Genomic DNA, 17,417 nt, shown 5'->3' with positions numbered 1-17,417 from the left:
TTTCTAAAATTCATAATAAAATCAAAATACTTCATTATATCTTGAAGTCGCAACCAGAAGATATGTTTTAGAAATGAAAATGAGAGAGAGGCTGGAGAGATGGCTCAGTGATTGTGAGTGCTGACTGCTCTTCCAGAGGACTCAGGTTCAATTCCCAGCATTCACATGGCAGCTCACACCTATCTGTAACTCCAATTCCAGGGCGCTGACAACCTCATACAGACATTCATGTAAACACTGGTGAACATAAAAATAAATAATGTATTTAAAAATAATTAAAATGAAATTGCCTTGTAGTTTATCAATGTGTAAAACATTGGTCTTGTTTTTGTGGTTATTGAACTGGTAATATTCTCTTTCAGATACTATGTTTTTATTACCCTGAGAAATCATAAGAGAGGAATTAAGTATTTTTCCCTTTATGGGTGGCCTTGAACTTAATGGAAGCTACACCCACTCATATCAGGAAACAAATATGTGAAAAATTATCTTTCTATAGCCTTTAACAGCATAGACTAAGTACTTTAGATTAATGGTAGTTGGATTATATGTCTGTTGTGGGCAAATATTAAATAAAAAAATTAGCTCCCTGCCCTCATCTCCTTTACAGATACTTCTTTCCTCCTAAGGATAGAGACCTAAAACTTGCATATGACTTTTCAGCATTTCTCCTTTCAAGAGTATAAGCTGATAGACAAGTTTGCAGAGAAATAGCTGCACTACATCATAGTTTGGCTTCATAATAGGAAAAAAAATGTCTCGGTTGTCCAGAGAAGAAATAAGAATGTCAGTGAGCAGTCCCACTCCAGGTTTTTTAAGAAGTATTGTTTCTTCTTCCAATGTTTCTTCCATGTTCCTGCTGACTTCTGTGTTCCTTGGCACTGACAGAGTTCTTTCTGGACTGTCTGACAGTTAAGGATTTTAAAGATGACCGACACAAGCCGTCACCTTAAACAGAGGTTTCACTAACTTTGACTTATGAACACATGCTATGACTATATATTATGACCCGTTGCTCACGATTGCAATATGTGACATATGGTGCAAACAGACTAGCTGTAACATTCAGCTTTTAGTATATTATTGTATTTGCTGTTTTTATTGCTTAGTTTTGTGTCAGCACTTTTGTCGATATCCCTTTGTAGCATCTATGTTGTTGTTGCCTCTGTACCCCAAATTTTCTCAAGTTAGGGACTGAAAAGCAAAGGCTTTTTTTTTTTTTTTTCTCTCTCTCTCTCTTTTGGCATAGGAATGGCAAGTCAATGGGTCTTCTGATGGGTTTTGTTCTGTTGTTTAATAATCATAGCAAATCTTTCCTTGATAGTTATGATGCAATCTAAGCCAAAGCTTAGCTGTGGCATTCATGTTTGTTCTATAAGCTCTACTTGTTATGATATATTTTTTATAATCTAATGGACATGCGTTTTTTCAGTCTTACTGATATATTAATTTTAGGATGAAATAAAGGTGTCTGTTTTGTCATATCTCCCTTCTTATGGGTTTCGGTTGCCATTGTTAGATAGCATGGACCGAAAGCAACTTAGGGTAGAAAGGGTTTATCTCCTTTTATAAGTCATTATATGTCATTCAATTCAGTGAATTCAGAAAGACCTTCAACTTGAAGTAGAAACTGAAAAGCACTGCTTTGCTCCCAGACTCCCTTTTACACAGCCCAGGCCCACCTGCCTAGGAATGGCACCACGTATAGTGGCTTCACTCTCTCAGGATCAATTAGTAATAATTAGTAATCAAGAATATGGCACAGACACAGTGTGCATGGCCAGACTGATGGAGACAGTTCTTCAATTCATGTTCCCTTTTTTAGGCAAGTCAAGTTGACATGTAGGTGTACCAAAGATAAGCCATCATAGACATTTTCAAGAATCAAATCTTACTAAATCAGTTTTTTTCATATTATACTTCAAGGTTTATTTAACCTACCCATTGCTACAATTGGTGTTCGACTGTATTTAATGGACATTAAGAAAACTACTTGTATTTTTATGTGATCTAAAACCTGCTTTTACATTTTTTTAACAATATATTTCATACTTTAAAAAAATTGAAGAGAGACAGTTAATCATGATACTACATTTTTTGTTTATTTCTAAAGATCAACAGTTGTAGTCATCTATACTTTTTAAATAATAAATCCTAATAATGTGTGTATCTAGATCTATTGCACTAATTTTTTTCTACTTTCATGACTGTCCTAAACAGCATAAAAATGAAATTAATTACTATTACCCCATGTACTAAAACTCAAACCATGTATTTCTTAAACAGGCTTAAACATGAAATGGACTTTAGCTAAATCTTATTCACGCTATCATGGACCCCATAGGTAAAGCCTCAGTGACCTTCCTCAGAAAAGTCATAAACCTTCTATCTTCTGTAGTAGAGAACACAGAAACATGATTGGGCTAGCTATGCTTGGTACTGATAATGTGGGAAGTTTATAGTATCTGAAGAGAGAGACATTAGTTTAAAGTGTTATGTTATTTCATTTAATTATCTTATTTCTCTCTGGGTTGTCTTACTTAAGCCACTAACCCAACCTTTTATGATATAGTACTAAGAACTATCATTTCTGGTAGCTGTGGCTTCATATATATTAATGTTAAGTACTCTATACAAACCTCAAGTATAGCATAAACTCTAGGCAGTATGCAGAGGTCTTGGGATTATCTAATAATTTGTAATGAATATGCAATTGTCTTTTCTCTTTACAGTTTGGTGGCTGATGTTGTGGTATTCAATTCCAATTTTAATATGGAATCATTTCTTACTTCTATTGGAAAATTCCTGAAGCTGATTCCTGATCATAGGCCTAAGGATCTGGAAACCATTATCAGACCCAAGTGTCAAGTTATTTATTTCCCCATCAGATTTCCTGATGTGAGCAGGTTAGTGTGCTTGACTCTGTGTTTCATATTTTATCATAAATCAAATGTGTTGCCAGCTTTGACTTTTCAATATAAGTATAATTAATTATATAATTGAATTCTCTCCATAATGTGATTTATAAAAAATTTTGACCATGTATCCACTCCATCAGTGAGTCATTACTCTAGATACTGAGTTATTTTTTTATTTACTCTTAGTTATCCATCCAAGTAGGGACCTTTAGATTGTAGCACTTACTGTTTTATTTTTCTTTTGTCTGGTTGTTATGTTGTGGAGGTAATGGTGAAGCATATTCCATAAACTTTGCTTTCAGAATAGACACACTGCTTTTTAATGCATAACAGGGACACCTTTAAATCAGTGTTATATGTAATTTTTGATGGTTTTAGTTTCCCATTCTAGTTTCTTAGGCTTCTTGATTTTCACAGTCTGTGTTACCTTATTGATTACCTAAGCCTTCCACATTGGGCTGCAGAAGCACTAACTGTTATTTGCTTTCTGATACTCATATTTTTACAACTTTAGTTATGAGACTCACCTGGAATTTGTGAATGATGTTGTACAAAGGGAACATTCTGGAATTCCTTTTCATTTCAATTGAACTTAGAAAAATGATATTTTCTACCACTGAGTATTTCTTCCTAGTGAACAGAAAGTTGTCTTTACTGAGACTTAAGATAGCTTAGAATTCTGCTCTTCTGTAATCATGTTGTTAAAAGGCATTTAAGAATTTCTGACTCTAGACTGTGTATAGCCCTTAAAGAAGAATTTTGCTTTTATATAGACAAGACAGGGATGGTTAAAGAGAGCATGAAAAAGGTGAGATAGGCCCTGAGAAAAGACAGAGAGAGAAAGAGAAAGATGAGAGCTGGTACAAGAACTGGTTTTCAACCTCTCCATGGTTGTCAGCCCTACTTCCTTCCATTTTGGGACCATTAATTGGGTTATTTTTGCTCATTTCTTTTGGTCCCTGGGCCTTAAATAGGCTGACTAATTTTGTGAAACAACAGATAGATAATTTGGTAGCAAAATCTATTCAGATACATTATCATAAGTTAGCTATGGAGGACTACAAGACTCAAGATGAGGTTGTTACTCTATCCAGGGTGTTCCCAAATCCCATCTCCACCCAACCTAAAAGAGGGGACTTCCGCTCCTATACCAAGCAGAGAGAAGCCACCAAGAACCCCCTCTGACTGGCGATCTGAATTCTTGCTTAACCTGTGAAGCTAAACACTACAAGGGAATATAAATAAAAGTTAAAAATATCTTTCTGGTTTCCCTGAGGGACAAGCCTGACTGCATAGGGGTTGATGTCGAAAGCATCCCCTCTCCAGGAAAAAGACATTGGGACGGGTATGGCCCTCATACCTCACTCGACAATGACAGGAGAACCGGAGTCATTACAAGGTCCCCTTTAATTACTGGAGGTCAGGCCTCTATACCCACCTTCATAAGATTAGAATCTCCACAACCCTTTTATACTTGGAGAAGGTAAGAGATGCCAGGGGCAGCCCTGCTTATACACTGAACGCCTAAAATCAGCCATATGCCTAAAATCAGCAATAGGCCTGACATACATGCCTGCTAACACAAAGTCTTGGGTCTCTGTGGAAAAACACTGAAACAGATGGCTATAAGCTATTGTAAACAGGCAGCTTTGGTGGAAATTTACCAGCCTGAGTAGTCATAGACCTTGTAGATAGATAGCCTTGGCGGATAGTGCCAACTTAGGTAAGGGCAAGTGAACCATAGGCAGAGTCATAGTGACCTGTCCCCTGAACCTTCACCGAGCCGATACCCTGTTCTGGAAGATATCTATCTGTCTTCCCCCTGAACACCTACGCTCCTGTGTCATCCCCTTCACCACATCCTGCCTTTTTGTGTTTATAACCCCTGTATGAAAAAGTAAAAACTACAATTTGATTAAAAAAAAAGAAGAAGAAGAATTTCTGAGTCTCTGTAAAGTTACTCGTTATGCATGTTATCAGTGTTGACCATGTAGTATTTTCATCTTTTGAGAACTTGCTTGTTGGTTGTATACCCCATTCTAAAATTGCGGAATTTGTTTTCTTGATGTTCATTTTTATTGGTTCTTTGTATATTCTACTACTAACTCTCTGTCAGGTGTACAGTTGGTGAAGACTTTTATTTTACTCTGTAGGGTGTCTCCTTGTTTGAATGATTATGCCCTTTGACTTAAAGAAACATAGTTTCAGGGAGTTCCATTTTTTAACTGTTTAGTCTTAATGCCTGTGCTGTTAATGTCTTCTTCTGAAAGCCTTTTCTTATGCCAATGAGTTTAGTCTGATTCCACGCTTTTTCTTCTCTTAAGTTCAAGTTTTCTGATCTTATACTGAGGTCCCTGATTCATTTAGAGTTCAGTTCTGTACGTGGTAATAGATAATGAACTATTTTTAGCCTTGTACAAGCACTACCTGGTTTGAGCAGTACCATTTGTTAAAAATGCTGTCTTTTCTCCTCTGTGTATTTTTGGCTTTTTGTCAAAAAGGCAGGTGTATGAAGGTATGTGAAATTATGTCTGAGTCCTCATTTTTATTCTATTGTCTATTTTTATAGAAAGACCATGCTGGGTTTTTGTTGTTTGTTTGTTTGTTTTAAATAACTATATCTCTTTAATACAACTTAAAATCTGGACTGGTGATGCCTCTAGCAATTTGTTTATGTTAAGGATTGCTCTACTAATCTTGGGACTTTTGTTTGCATGTGATATTTAAGATGTTATTTTCAGTGAAAAATTGTATTATAAATCTGATAGAGATTTCATTGTATCTGTAGATTGCTTTTGGTAGAATAGCATTTGCTCCTACCTGTACAACACAGCAGATCACATCTGAGGTGGAGTATGTGCCTGGCAGTTCTCAAAATGTCACAATAGTAATTCTACCAATACTTGAGTATGGTAAATATTTGTATTTTCTTTTTTAATATTTGTACTTGTTTCTGATTAATTAATTTTATCCTTGAGTCTGATTATTCCTTCATCTCTACTTTGCTAAGGTATTATAATTATAGAGCTTTCTAGTGTAATATCTAACTAGTAATATAAGATCTTGATAGGTATCTTGTGATTTCATTTTCACCCAGTTCTAAAAAAGTTTTAATTTTCTTCTTAATTTCTGTCATTTAATAGTGACTTGTTCATTTTCCATGGTTTTGTATACTTTCTGCCATTTCTTTTATTGTTGATATCTATCATTACTGAACGATGGCCAGATAGGATGCAATATCCTATTTCATTTTTTTTTATCTGTTGAGATTTGCTTTGTGTCTAAATTTAATATTAGTCTTTTAAAATTTTTATTATATATATTTTGTTTACTTAATTAGTTTAGATCCCACTCACTGCCCCCCTCCCAGTCACCTCTTCTTATCTCCTCTTCCCCATCTCTCTATCTCCCTTCCCCTTTTCTCTGAGCAGGTGAGGGCCCCCTGGATATCCTCCCACTCTGGCACAAGAAGTTCCTGTGAGGCTAGGCAAATCCTCTCTCACTGACGCCAGACAAGCAGCACAGCTTGAATAACATATCTCATGTGTGGGCAACAGCCTTTGGGATAGCCCCTGATCTAGTTGTTTGGAACCCCCATGAAGACCAAGCTGCACTCTGCTACATAAGTTGGGGAAGGCCTAGGTCCAACCCCTGCATGTTCTCTGGTTGGTGGTTCAATATCTGAGAACCCTAAGATTCCAGATTGGTCTTCCACTTAGAGTCCTTTTCCCCTTTGGGGTCTAAGATCCTTTCTCCTGTTCTTCCATAAGACTCTCCAAGCTCCATACCATCAGATGCCTCTGAGTCAGTTGATGAGTTGGGCCTCTCAGAGGACAGCCGTGCTAGACTCCTGTCTGCAAGCATCACAGAGTATAATAAATAGTATCAGGAATTAGTGCTTGCCCATGGGATGGGTCTCGAGTTGGGCTGGTCATTGTTTGGCTGTTCCCACAGTCTTTGTTCTATCCTGATCCCACCATTTCTCGTAGATAGGATAAATTTTGGGTTAAAAGTTTTGATGGTAGGTTGGTATCCCCATTACTTCATGGGGGTTCCTGCCTGTCTACAGGGGGTAGGCTCTTCAGCTTCAATGTCCCCACTGCTGTGAGTTACATTGAAGGTCACCCCCATTGATTCTTGTGCACCTACCTTAACCTAGGTTTCTGTCACCTCCTGGGGATGGCCTCCTGTTATGGGCTAGCCTGATATTGTTTGTATTCTGATGTTAATTCTATTTTTTTAAAGGGTTTCCTCCAGATGAACAGTCCATCCCATACTCAGGTGATCTCATGTGAAACTTCTCCCCATTTTAACTGGTCAATAAAGGCTAGAGCCTGTAATTGGGCAGTGGAGGGCAAAGGTGGGACTGGAGGTTCAAGAGTTGGGGCAGGTAGAGAGAATGAAGAGGATGAGAGGGGAAAGAGAAAGGATGGAGGAAGAGGGAGAGGAAACCATGATGGACCAGAACCACATGGCCAGGAGAAACCACAAGTAACAACTGGTATTAGCACTGGGGAAAAGTTAGTATAGTGTTAGAGCTGCCTAATATACACATATAGCATATAATTGTAATAACTGGATTGTGTGAGTTTTATATGGGCTTATTGTGGTTGGAAATTCCAACAACAAATTGGCGCCTAATATGGGGCTTAGAACCAAACTAACCTAAGGTTAAAGTCTACCTCCCCTCCCACCTCCTCAATATAAAAAACTACAGCTGCTAAAAAGACATTGGATTGTGGGGAAAAAAAACTGCTGAACTAAAGCAGCCTGTTTATTTTAAGGATGGTCAAATGTCAAAATGGAAAACAGGAAATATGTTACACTGAGGGAGAGGCTATGTCTATATTTCCATAGGAAAAGAAAAGTTGTTAAAAATCAGATATGACAAAGGGAGACACCCTAAAGATTTTGGCTATGGATAATAAGAAATTTGACAAGATCAACAAGATTGATGATGTATATGCAGATCTCTATACACAGAGACAGCTCTGGGACTGGCTGAGAGTTAAGTGTCTATATACAGCCAATAAATCTTATTGGGTACAAATTTCTCATGACTTATTATATACCATCCATTAAGATGGCATGAATAGAAATTTATATTGTAGTTTATGTGATCAAACTAACCTCTGAAGAAAGACAGTTGTCTCTTTTTCCATTGATCATCCTTAATTGATCTGTACACCTTATATGTTCCATATAAATGTCTTTATAGTGATATGTTTTGCTTGTAAGGTTTATATATTACAAAATAGAAGATGAGAAAGACAGCTCTGAAAGCATTCACACTCTAGGATGCTGAGATTCTGGGACCTTCCATTCCAGCTCCCTGCTCAATACTACCACAGCTACATCAAATCTGTTTCCTCTAAAGACTTGCTTCCAGGACATTTCCAGAACTGCTAGCCTGCCCATCCAGCCTTTCAGACTCGTATAGTCAATACTTCAGCTAAGCCATGAACTGGACAACATAAAAACTGGACAACAAATGATGCCACCTAGCTTTCCTTTGACAAAACCATTTTTCTCATTTCCTTTTGGGCCCTAGGAAGCAAATTCTTCTCTCCAATCCAGCAAGAAGCAAGCAAAAGAAGATCATCATCCTGTTCCTTTAGGTTTGGGTGGGTAGACCAGGTTGTTTTATGAATTGTAGATATGTTGTCATTTTAAGGGATAACTTGCAAATGTTCTAACTTTAGATAGGGAGGAAATAGTTCTACCAGAAGACCCAGCTATACCACTCCTTGTTATATACCTAAAAGATGCTCCACGACATCACAAGGACACATACTCCACTGTGTTCACAGCAGCCTTCCTTGTAATAGCTAGAGCCTAGAAACAACCCAAATGTCCCTCAGCCAAAGAATGAATACAAAAAATGTGATTCTTTTACACAGTGGAATACTATTCAGCTATTAAGAATGTTGATATCATGAGTTTTGCAGACAAATTGATGAAACTAGAAAATATCCTGAGTAAGGTAACCGACCCAAATTGATATATGTAGTATCACTGATAATTGGATATTAGCCAAAAAGTTCAGGCTACCCATGATACAACTCACAGACTACATGAAGCTTAACAAGAAGGACAGCTCAAGAGTGGGAAACTGCTAAATATTAAGAAATACTATGATCATGATAACATGTAAGCTAGTCTTATTTCACAGTGTTATTGAACTTCTAAAAATGGTAATTTGCCTTATATTTTTCAAACTTATATAGTGTAAGTTATTATTTGAATAAGCAATAATCATCTTAATGCCTGCAATTTTATAAATATATTATTTTGTAAAGATGTTGACCTCAGTGAGGGTCATTCTTTATATCATTGCTACAGTGGTTCCTTGATACATGATGACCCATTCTTTAGCTGCCTTCTAGGCTCAGTTTTTCCCTTTTGCATACACTGCAATTTTCAGAATCCTTTTGTGGTCCTTCCTTCTGACTTTCAAAGTTGACTGCTATTGTTTCTCATATAAATAATGGTTAGGTGAATAAAGATTCAAGATTAAAATTGGAGTCAGGAGGGTAACAATGAAAAAAGTTCCATGGAACAGTGATGAGTGTTAAGATGGTCAGAAGTTATCAAAAGTTGGGCTGGAGAGATGGTTTATCGGTTAAGAGCACTGACTGCTCTTCCAGAGGTCCTGAGTTCAATTCCCAGCAACCACATGGTGGGTCACAACCATCTGTAATGGGATCCGATGCCCTCTTCTGGTGTGCCTGAAGACAGCTACAGTGTACTCATATACATAAAATAAGTAAATAAATCTTTTAATAAAAAAGAAGTTATCAGAAGTTAAGTTGATAGAAATTAAGTAATTTGAGGATTAAAATGAGACTTGAGTTTAACAGCTAAAGAATCTAGGAATAGTTCCCTTGAAGACTAGGGGAAAAGTTCTGTACATGGTTTTTTGGTAAACAATAATTTTTGATTCAGGTTTGTTGACATATCTCTTTGTGTCTCTGTCTCTCTTTGATTTTTTTCTCCTTCTCTCTCCTTTCTTGTCTTCATCTCTTTTTCCCTTACACACACACACATCCACACACACACACACTCTCTCTCTCTCTCTCACACACACACACACACACACACACACTCACTCACATACACACTACATACCACATTAGTATTTGGATGAAGTTATGTGTGTTCTGGCTATGACATGTGTAGATACAGTTAAAGAACTGGAATTCATATCTCAGAGTCTAGCCAGTACTCAGCACCAATTCCTAATTCAATTTCAGAGACCTTGTTTATCTGATGTGTTAGCTGCCAGCAGATTAGCAGTGTGAGACAGTCAAGCTAACTGACAGCAGTAGAACATGACAACTGACTGACAGCTTGAGAATGAGGGAGGAGGGAGTTCAGTGATTTTAAAATATACATAAATATATCATCCATCCATCCATGAGAAGTGAAAAGCCATTGCAGCTTAGAGCCATTCTGTGCTACAAAAGGCAACTCCACATCAAACCACTCCTGCAGATGTCTCCATGATTACTAGTATGTACGTGTAAAGAATGACCATAGTTTACTAAAAGAGACTAAATGGTAACCTGCAATGTTCATTTTTCAAGAATGTGGGAAGATACATTGGGAGAGAAGTTGGAGGTAAATATTATGCTATTCTTATAAAATGAATTCTTTTCACCTCAGTGAAGACAGTTGACATCTCAGTGCCTTTTTGTATAATTATAATCTCCTTTACCTTTAGATGACCAAGGACATTTCAGTGAGGTGTCTTTGCACAATTCTCCCTGATAAAACCCTTGTTATTGAACAGGTTTCCATTTTCTGTTGGGTTGCATTACTTGGCTCCTTGATATTGATGGCTTCCAAGACTGGCAGGTGATTAGTGAGTGCTCAATTAACTTATTTTTAAAACATTAATATTAGAAAACAAATATTTTCTTAGATTCAATGAGATGAAATCTACAACTAGAATATGTTACAAAAGAAAGTAATTTTGTTTTAAAGGATATAATGAGATCACTAGTTTCAACAGTTTTTCTCTGCGTTTCCAGATTGCAAATTTCACATGAATATCCTTGATGCTGGTTGATATGCAATGTAGCAATAAAAGGAAGGAATTCCATAGTGCCAGTGTAATTGGGAGTCAGTATTCTTAATTTAAATAAATAACTAATCCAAGAAAATCCCAGAAGAAGAGGAATAATTGAAATGCCCACCCATTGTACAGTTTTTTTTATCTTAACAAATCTGAACATAAGAGAAATTTGTAGGTTAGTTGTCTTGAGACAGAACATTAGCATATCATTTTTTGTTGACCTGGAACTCACTATGTAGCCCAGGCTGGCTTTGAATATATCACAACTCCTGCTCTGCACCATAGCAATTAGAATGAACCATTAGAGGACAGTTGATGGCCCACAACAGTCATAGGAGTGGAGTAGGCAGCATCTGTACTAGCATATCTCTGCATACTCACTCCTGAGGGAGTACTTATGATTGTCATATAACCAGCTTAATATTGCTGTTAACAAATTGCATCAAACAAGAATGTACAACTGATTACAAAATGTCAGTCCAAGTCCTTTCATCAGGCTCTTCCAACAAATTGCACCAAGGAGATATGTGGAGAATGTGTCAAAATGTCTGTCATTTTCTTCAAATAATATTCAGTTGGATTATGTTAGAAAGAGACAAGCTTGGGTGGCCATGACTAGCATTCGTATATGCTTTTACAAGTTGCTTACCATCTCAGGCCCATCATACTGTGAATAAAATGGCTGTGTATAGTTACTATAAAAGAATCAGGTGTATATTTTTCCTATTCCTCAGATCATTCACATATTTGTTTTAATGGGAAAATTGAATGGAAGCTTAGAAGTTTAACTTTTCTCTTTGAGCAAACTGAAGAAAGTATACTTTAGATTCATTAATATATTCCTGTGTAGGTTTTATGTTCTCTACTTGCCATTTTCTCTCTACTGGGGAGAATAAATTTCATTTATTTCTCTGATTACACTGCTTCATATATTTTCTACCTTACTGGCCTGTCAATCTTGCCATGGAATAAAGATGTTACCTGCAAGATCCTCACCTCATATTAAGATTTGGAAGGGGGATGATATAAAGATCATTTTCTTTTACCTACTTGATTTTTAAAAATTTTTTTTACAAAGAAGATAGGAAAAATATGTTGGTCACTTGGCATAATTGCATTTATTGCAGTTGTAGGAATTTCTTCACATGTTTCTCTCTTAGCCATTTCTCTCGGACTAAAACAGTGAAGCTAAACAGATATCATGGTCTTTTTCTAACTAATTTATAAAGAGAATTTTTCAAACAGTATGGAAAATTTGAAATGAAAACTCTGGGACTACTAACAACAGAGAGGAGTGAAGGGCTTTATGAAGGATTTTTACTAAAGAAAACAGTTTTACAGTGCATAGCATATGTATGGGAATACAGAAGCAAATCTTTAATTTGATAATCTGTGGATGGATTGAACAAAAAGCTGCCTCAAGCCTCCTATGAAAAGCATTTCTGTCTTCAAGAGCTCTGGTTTTAAGGACACACCTTAGTCTTCTTCCCACATGTGATCACATTCTTTGAGTAAAGCTTAGTGTTATATATGTTAGTAATACTGCTGCATTTATTCTACCAAATAGTGACATGGTTTTTACTCTAGGCTCAAGTAGAAAAGTTTTGTTTTTATGAACTTAGATGTCTATATTTGTCATTATTTTTGCCTCTCCAAAATGATCTTAAAATTGTATATCATTTGAGGATTTTTATAGAATAAATATATAGAAAATATCCCACTGGTAAATATTTCCAATGTATAACCCTTTCCAAATGCCCTGTTTGACATGAGATGAGAAGGGTGTATTGGGGGGAGGAGGAATTGCAGAGAGCAGTTAGAGTAGAGCAGTGGACGTGCATTAGATCAACTAGAAGGCTCAGTGAGTTAACAAGGCATTTTCTTATCTTCCAGGTAACTCTTGTGTATCACAGGAGGTTCAAACCATCTTCCTTCCTCTTACTGTCCTTGTTCAAATATCTAAATGCCCGAGACCAAGTGCCAATTTGTATAAATTGCATGTGTTTATAAAATTGTCACCCATACAATGCCTAATTGCAGTAGTTTTTCAACTTAGACATAACCTCATGTCCCCCCAAAAATTGTTCTGAATTCAATAGCAACAAAAATCATTATGCAATGATTAACTCTGTCTACTTTTACCATTCCTCTTCTCTTTCTTAAGAATTTGATGCTCATTTTCTTCCTCATTCTTTGTGATGTTCTCCTAAGAAGCCTGGGAGGAAAGACACAGACCCACAAGTAATCCATAATATGCCAAACAATGCCGGGTGCATTTTCCCCAAGTGAATGAAAGAGTAAGGTTACAAACTAATGATGATCATTTTACAAGTCCGCATGTCCTTTGATGGATATTGAGCAAACGTGTGTTTCAGTCCTTTCCCCTTCATTCTGGTCAGAGGGCATTGCTTAACTTCTCATAGCACAATAGCTTATTAACCCAGGACTATCAAGGCAAGATCAAATTATATGTTATTTTACAGGAATGCTATGTACAATATAGAAAGGTTTTTAAGTGTATTTTCATGTTTAAAGAATTGTTTGTTTATTTTATAAACAGTTCATTATTCCAGTGCTTCTATATTTGCTAGTGCTGAGCAAAACTCGAGTCAGCACCGTGGTGTGTAGGGATGACCTTTTGGCAGGCCAGTTATTACCATTCCCTCCTACAACGAATCACTTGTAAGCTGAGGGAATTTACGATGGATTTAGTATAGCAATCACCTCTTATGCTTACTACCAGGATCAAGATATTTATTATGTAATTTGATGGCCGACCACAGTGCCAAAAACCCAAAAGGGTTTTTTGGTAACTTAAGAATATCTTGATTATTTATTAATTCCGCTTTGTGGCAAGTTTACCCTTTTAGTGTGACTCTAACATGATAATGATCATATCATCATCATTATACAACTAATTTTAGTTGTTTTTAGCTGTTTAGTGTTCTCCTTAAGAATTGGGAGGGTTATGAGGGATGGAGGGGGTGGATTGTGTGAGAGAGGGACCCAGAGGGAAGGGCAGCGATCTGCATGTAAAATGAATAAATTAATTAGTGAAAAATAAACCAGATCTTACCATCTCCTCAAAAAACAAGAAAAAAAAAAAACAAATTCTGTGATCTTTTAGGAAATTTTTCATAAAAAAATAATTTGAAAAGTACCATTGAATAGTAAGCCACTTTAATAATCTCTTCCAAACGACTCATCCCACAAAATAATTTTACATAAAAGTTTTTGTCATACACAGGGTCCAGTTTTGCATGGAATCTAGTAGTCTTAATTCAGTTTTTTGTGCTTGTGTTCAAAACATTTTCTAAGTAAAGTTCTCAGCTATCAAATTTTGTTTTTAATGAATAAATGCTATTATAGAACTAGTTCTCTATTTTATAATTGGCACTTTTTTGGAAGATTAGAATTTTTGTATCAGTATTAAGTATGATCTTTAAAAATTTAGTTATGATCACAGTAAGAACATAATATGGGAACATAATTTTTAATAAGTGTTAAGCTTTGTAGTTGCACAAGGACTTCTTTCAATAAGTCCACATTTTCTTGCCTATTCTTCTAAACAGTAATTGTCCTATTTCTTTAGGAGCTATGAAATAAGAAGTTTCGCACTTGCTTACCTCTTGGCTGCTTACTAAAATCTCATATGATAAATGGATTTTAAAACAAGAAATAATCATTTTTGCAACTCCTTTTTAAAAATTTCTCTTGGGTGTATTTTTTATATTTAAATAAAAATAAAAGTATTTCTTTTAGTTTTTTGGGATGAGTATATGATTACCTCATTTTCCTCCTTTGCTCTCTTCTCCAAACCCTCATATCTGTCCTAGTGCCTTTTCAAAGTCTTGGCTTCTTTTTTCAATAATTTTTGTTTCATCCTTCAGCAGTTGATATAAACCTTCAAAGCCTGTATAATGTTACAAGTGTGTGTGTGTGTGTGTGTGTGTGTGTGTGTGTGTGTGTGTGTGTATGTGTTCAGGGATGGCCATTTGTTATTGAATAACCAGTTGGTCTGTTCTTCCTTGAGAAAAGTCTGTTTCCATTCTCCCTGTCCTTAGTTGCTGGCAGTTCTTTATATAGGGCTAGACTAACTTATGATTGCTCAACTTGTTCAGCTCACATTTGGGCAGTCATGTTGCCGAGGTTTTATGGGAGTGGCTTCTTACATTACTAGGAGACAGTCTCACAGCAAACGCCCTGATCCTTACAACCTTCCTGCCTTTTCTTCAGTACTGATCCCCAAGAGGGACGGGAATTGTATTATAGATGTATCTGTTGAGACAAAGCATTTCGTGGTTTTCTATAATGATCTCCATCTGCTGCCAAGAGAAATTTCCTCAATACAGGGCAACTCGTTTCTCCTGTACACTCTTCATGCACATACCTTCCTCATGAGGAATTTAGTTCCACACCCAATACCTCCTGTTCTGTTATGTACTTCAGAGTTCCTAAATGTGACCTGCACGTCTAAATTCATGCACATATAAAAAAACCAATGCATCTGCTTTAGGTAATCACATGTAAATATGGTCTGAGCAGACCTAACTCTTAGGGACAAAGCAGGTCTAGTCTCAGCTGCCACATTCAGACTTATGTTGCCAAACTTGTTTCACATACTAAATCCTTAAGTGCATCTTACAGTTTTCTCCAACTAATTGAAGAGGAAAGCTCTGTTTCAAGCCGTGAGGATGAAGTTGAAATGGCATAAAAAGAGTCAGAAAGGGGAAGAGAAATGGGTAAACATGGATAAAAGATAGCCCGTATCTTATCAGTAATCATAGTATTATTTGAGATAGTAAAATTATAAAAAAATCACATACATTTCCATTATAGCCAAGTCATTTTATTTACATAATGAGCTCCTGATATGTTTCTCTTATTAAAAACGTCATAATTTTTAATATCCAGCAGTCAATCTGAGATGAAACTCAAAAATATTCTAGTCTAATTTCTTCATTATATAGCTTGGAAAACTGAAGTGAAAATGTTTTTACCTAGGTTCATTGTATACAAAATCAATAGATTCAGAATTTAGAAACTAGTTTTAAAAAATTATATAGAGAAGTAAAAATACAGAACCAAGTTTGTAGATTCTATTAGTAGTTACTAAGTAAAATTAATCAATGAGGATTGGTAGTGTAGCAATTTATTAGAACAATAGGTAGTGCCAAAAGTTTATTAGCAGTCTCTTACTCAGTTGCCTTAGATTTCTTACTCCTTTACTAGAAATATCTTGTTTTCTTAATTATAAGTAACTCATCTTAAAAGGGTAAATAGAGATGACTCAGCCAACTTACTTGCTTATATCTGTTCCTAGTAAATACTGGGCTACTCTTTAAAATTCATTCTAGGAATAGCAATGCCAGCATTTGAAACTCAAAACCTATCATTTTTCATGTCCCTTTTCTAGGTCTAGATGTCGGAATCCCCCACCCTAACCCATGAGATACACAGCTCATAGGCCTTACTATATAAGCCTAGGCAAGTTGAAATTTATTCCATGCTGGCTTCAATTTCATGGATGATCCTTCTGGCTTGTTATATGCTGAGATTATAAGGTTGTACTATGCCACCTGAATCAATCAGAATTTCTTTGCTTCTTAGAAAATTTGAGCTATTTATCCTAGTTTCAAGTTCTGCTTTAGAAGTTGGCTGACGTCACTAGAGGTGAAGTAACTTCTGGTTAGCCTGAAGCATATAGTTCTAAGTACAAGCAAGATTGTGAATGAGAGTGAGCACGAGTGAGGGAGAAGATTTATGTATTGTAAGAGGCAGAGTCACACAGACTTGGTGTATACTAGTGGTTTTTTATAGATGCAAGATTTGTCCTGGTAATATTTCATTTTGCCCCTTTGTTACTGAAACATTTAACCAGAGTGGTAAAAGCTACAAGAAGAGAACATAATGTGTTTGATGCAGTACATAGCCTTTATATGTGCCCTGCCTTCCCTTGTATGAGATTGTATCTACTATTTTATCCTTAATTGCTACTCACAAGCACTTAAATTAACCTCTTGATTGGCCACCTCAATTTTGGAGGTTTTTTGTATTATTAAAAACATAACTGAGTTTGTCTCTCTATATCTCACTGTAACAATTAACTTATTTCTTCTCTTGTTCTAAGATTATTCGCTTCAATAACTTTTTGTAATACAGGTTCTTAGTTACCCCTTTTAAAAATCTTTGGATAGACAACATCCTTACTTCCTCTCATGGTTATTTTATCCCTTTTTTGTTTTTCCTCCTTTACATTATGGTTTACAGCTATTTTTCAGTGTTGGCACTAGTAGTACACAGCTGTCACTGTCAATGACAGTCACTAAAACTTGCTGCTTTCTAGACTGTTAGCTGTTCCTACCATGTTGCATCTGTGAGTAGCTCTGTTGGACTCCAGTTTGTGCTTCTCCTTGCAGGTG

At 36.2% G+C, this 17,417-nt stretch overlaps 1 protein-coding gene across 13 annotated transcripts in view; it reads left to right on the top strand.

Annotated features, from left to right (window-relative positions):
• Qtman (queuosine-tRNA mannosyltransferase) overlaps positions 1 to 17,417 on the top strand; it is a 345,771-nt gene that overhangs the window by 174,447 nt on the left and 153,907 nt on the right. For all 13 annotated transcript variants that reach the window (XR_013108571.1, XM_076928704.1, XM_076928703.1 and 10 more), the window contains one exon: positions 2,733 to 2,906. Coding sequence is in view for 12 of the 13 variants with exons in the window: in XM_076928704.1 (XP_076784819.1) it covers positions 2,733 to 2,906 (174 nt within the window). In the remaining variant the exon portion in view is untranslated. The remainder of the gene's footprint in view (positions 1 to 2,732; positions 2,907 to 17,417) is intronic.

This window comes from Arvicanthis niloticus, chromosome 2 (genome assembly GCF_011762505.2).
Source record: "Arvicanthis niloticus isolate mArvNil1 chromosome 2, mArvNil1.pat.X, whole genome shotgun sequence".
NCBI classification, from domain to species: domain Eukaryota; kingdom Metazoa; phylum Chordata; class Mammalia; order Rodentia; family Muridae; genus Arvicanthis; species Arvicanthis niloticus.
Note: the sequence above shows the minus strand (reverse complement) of the source record. Positions and strands in the feature narration are given on the sequence as shown.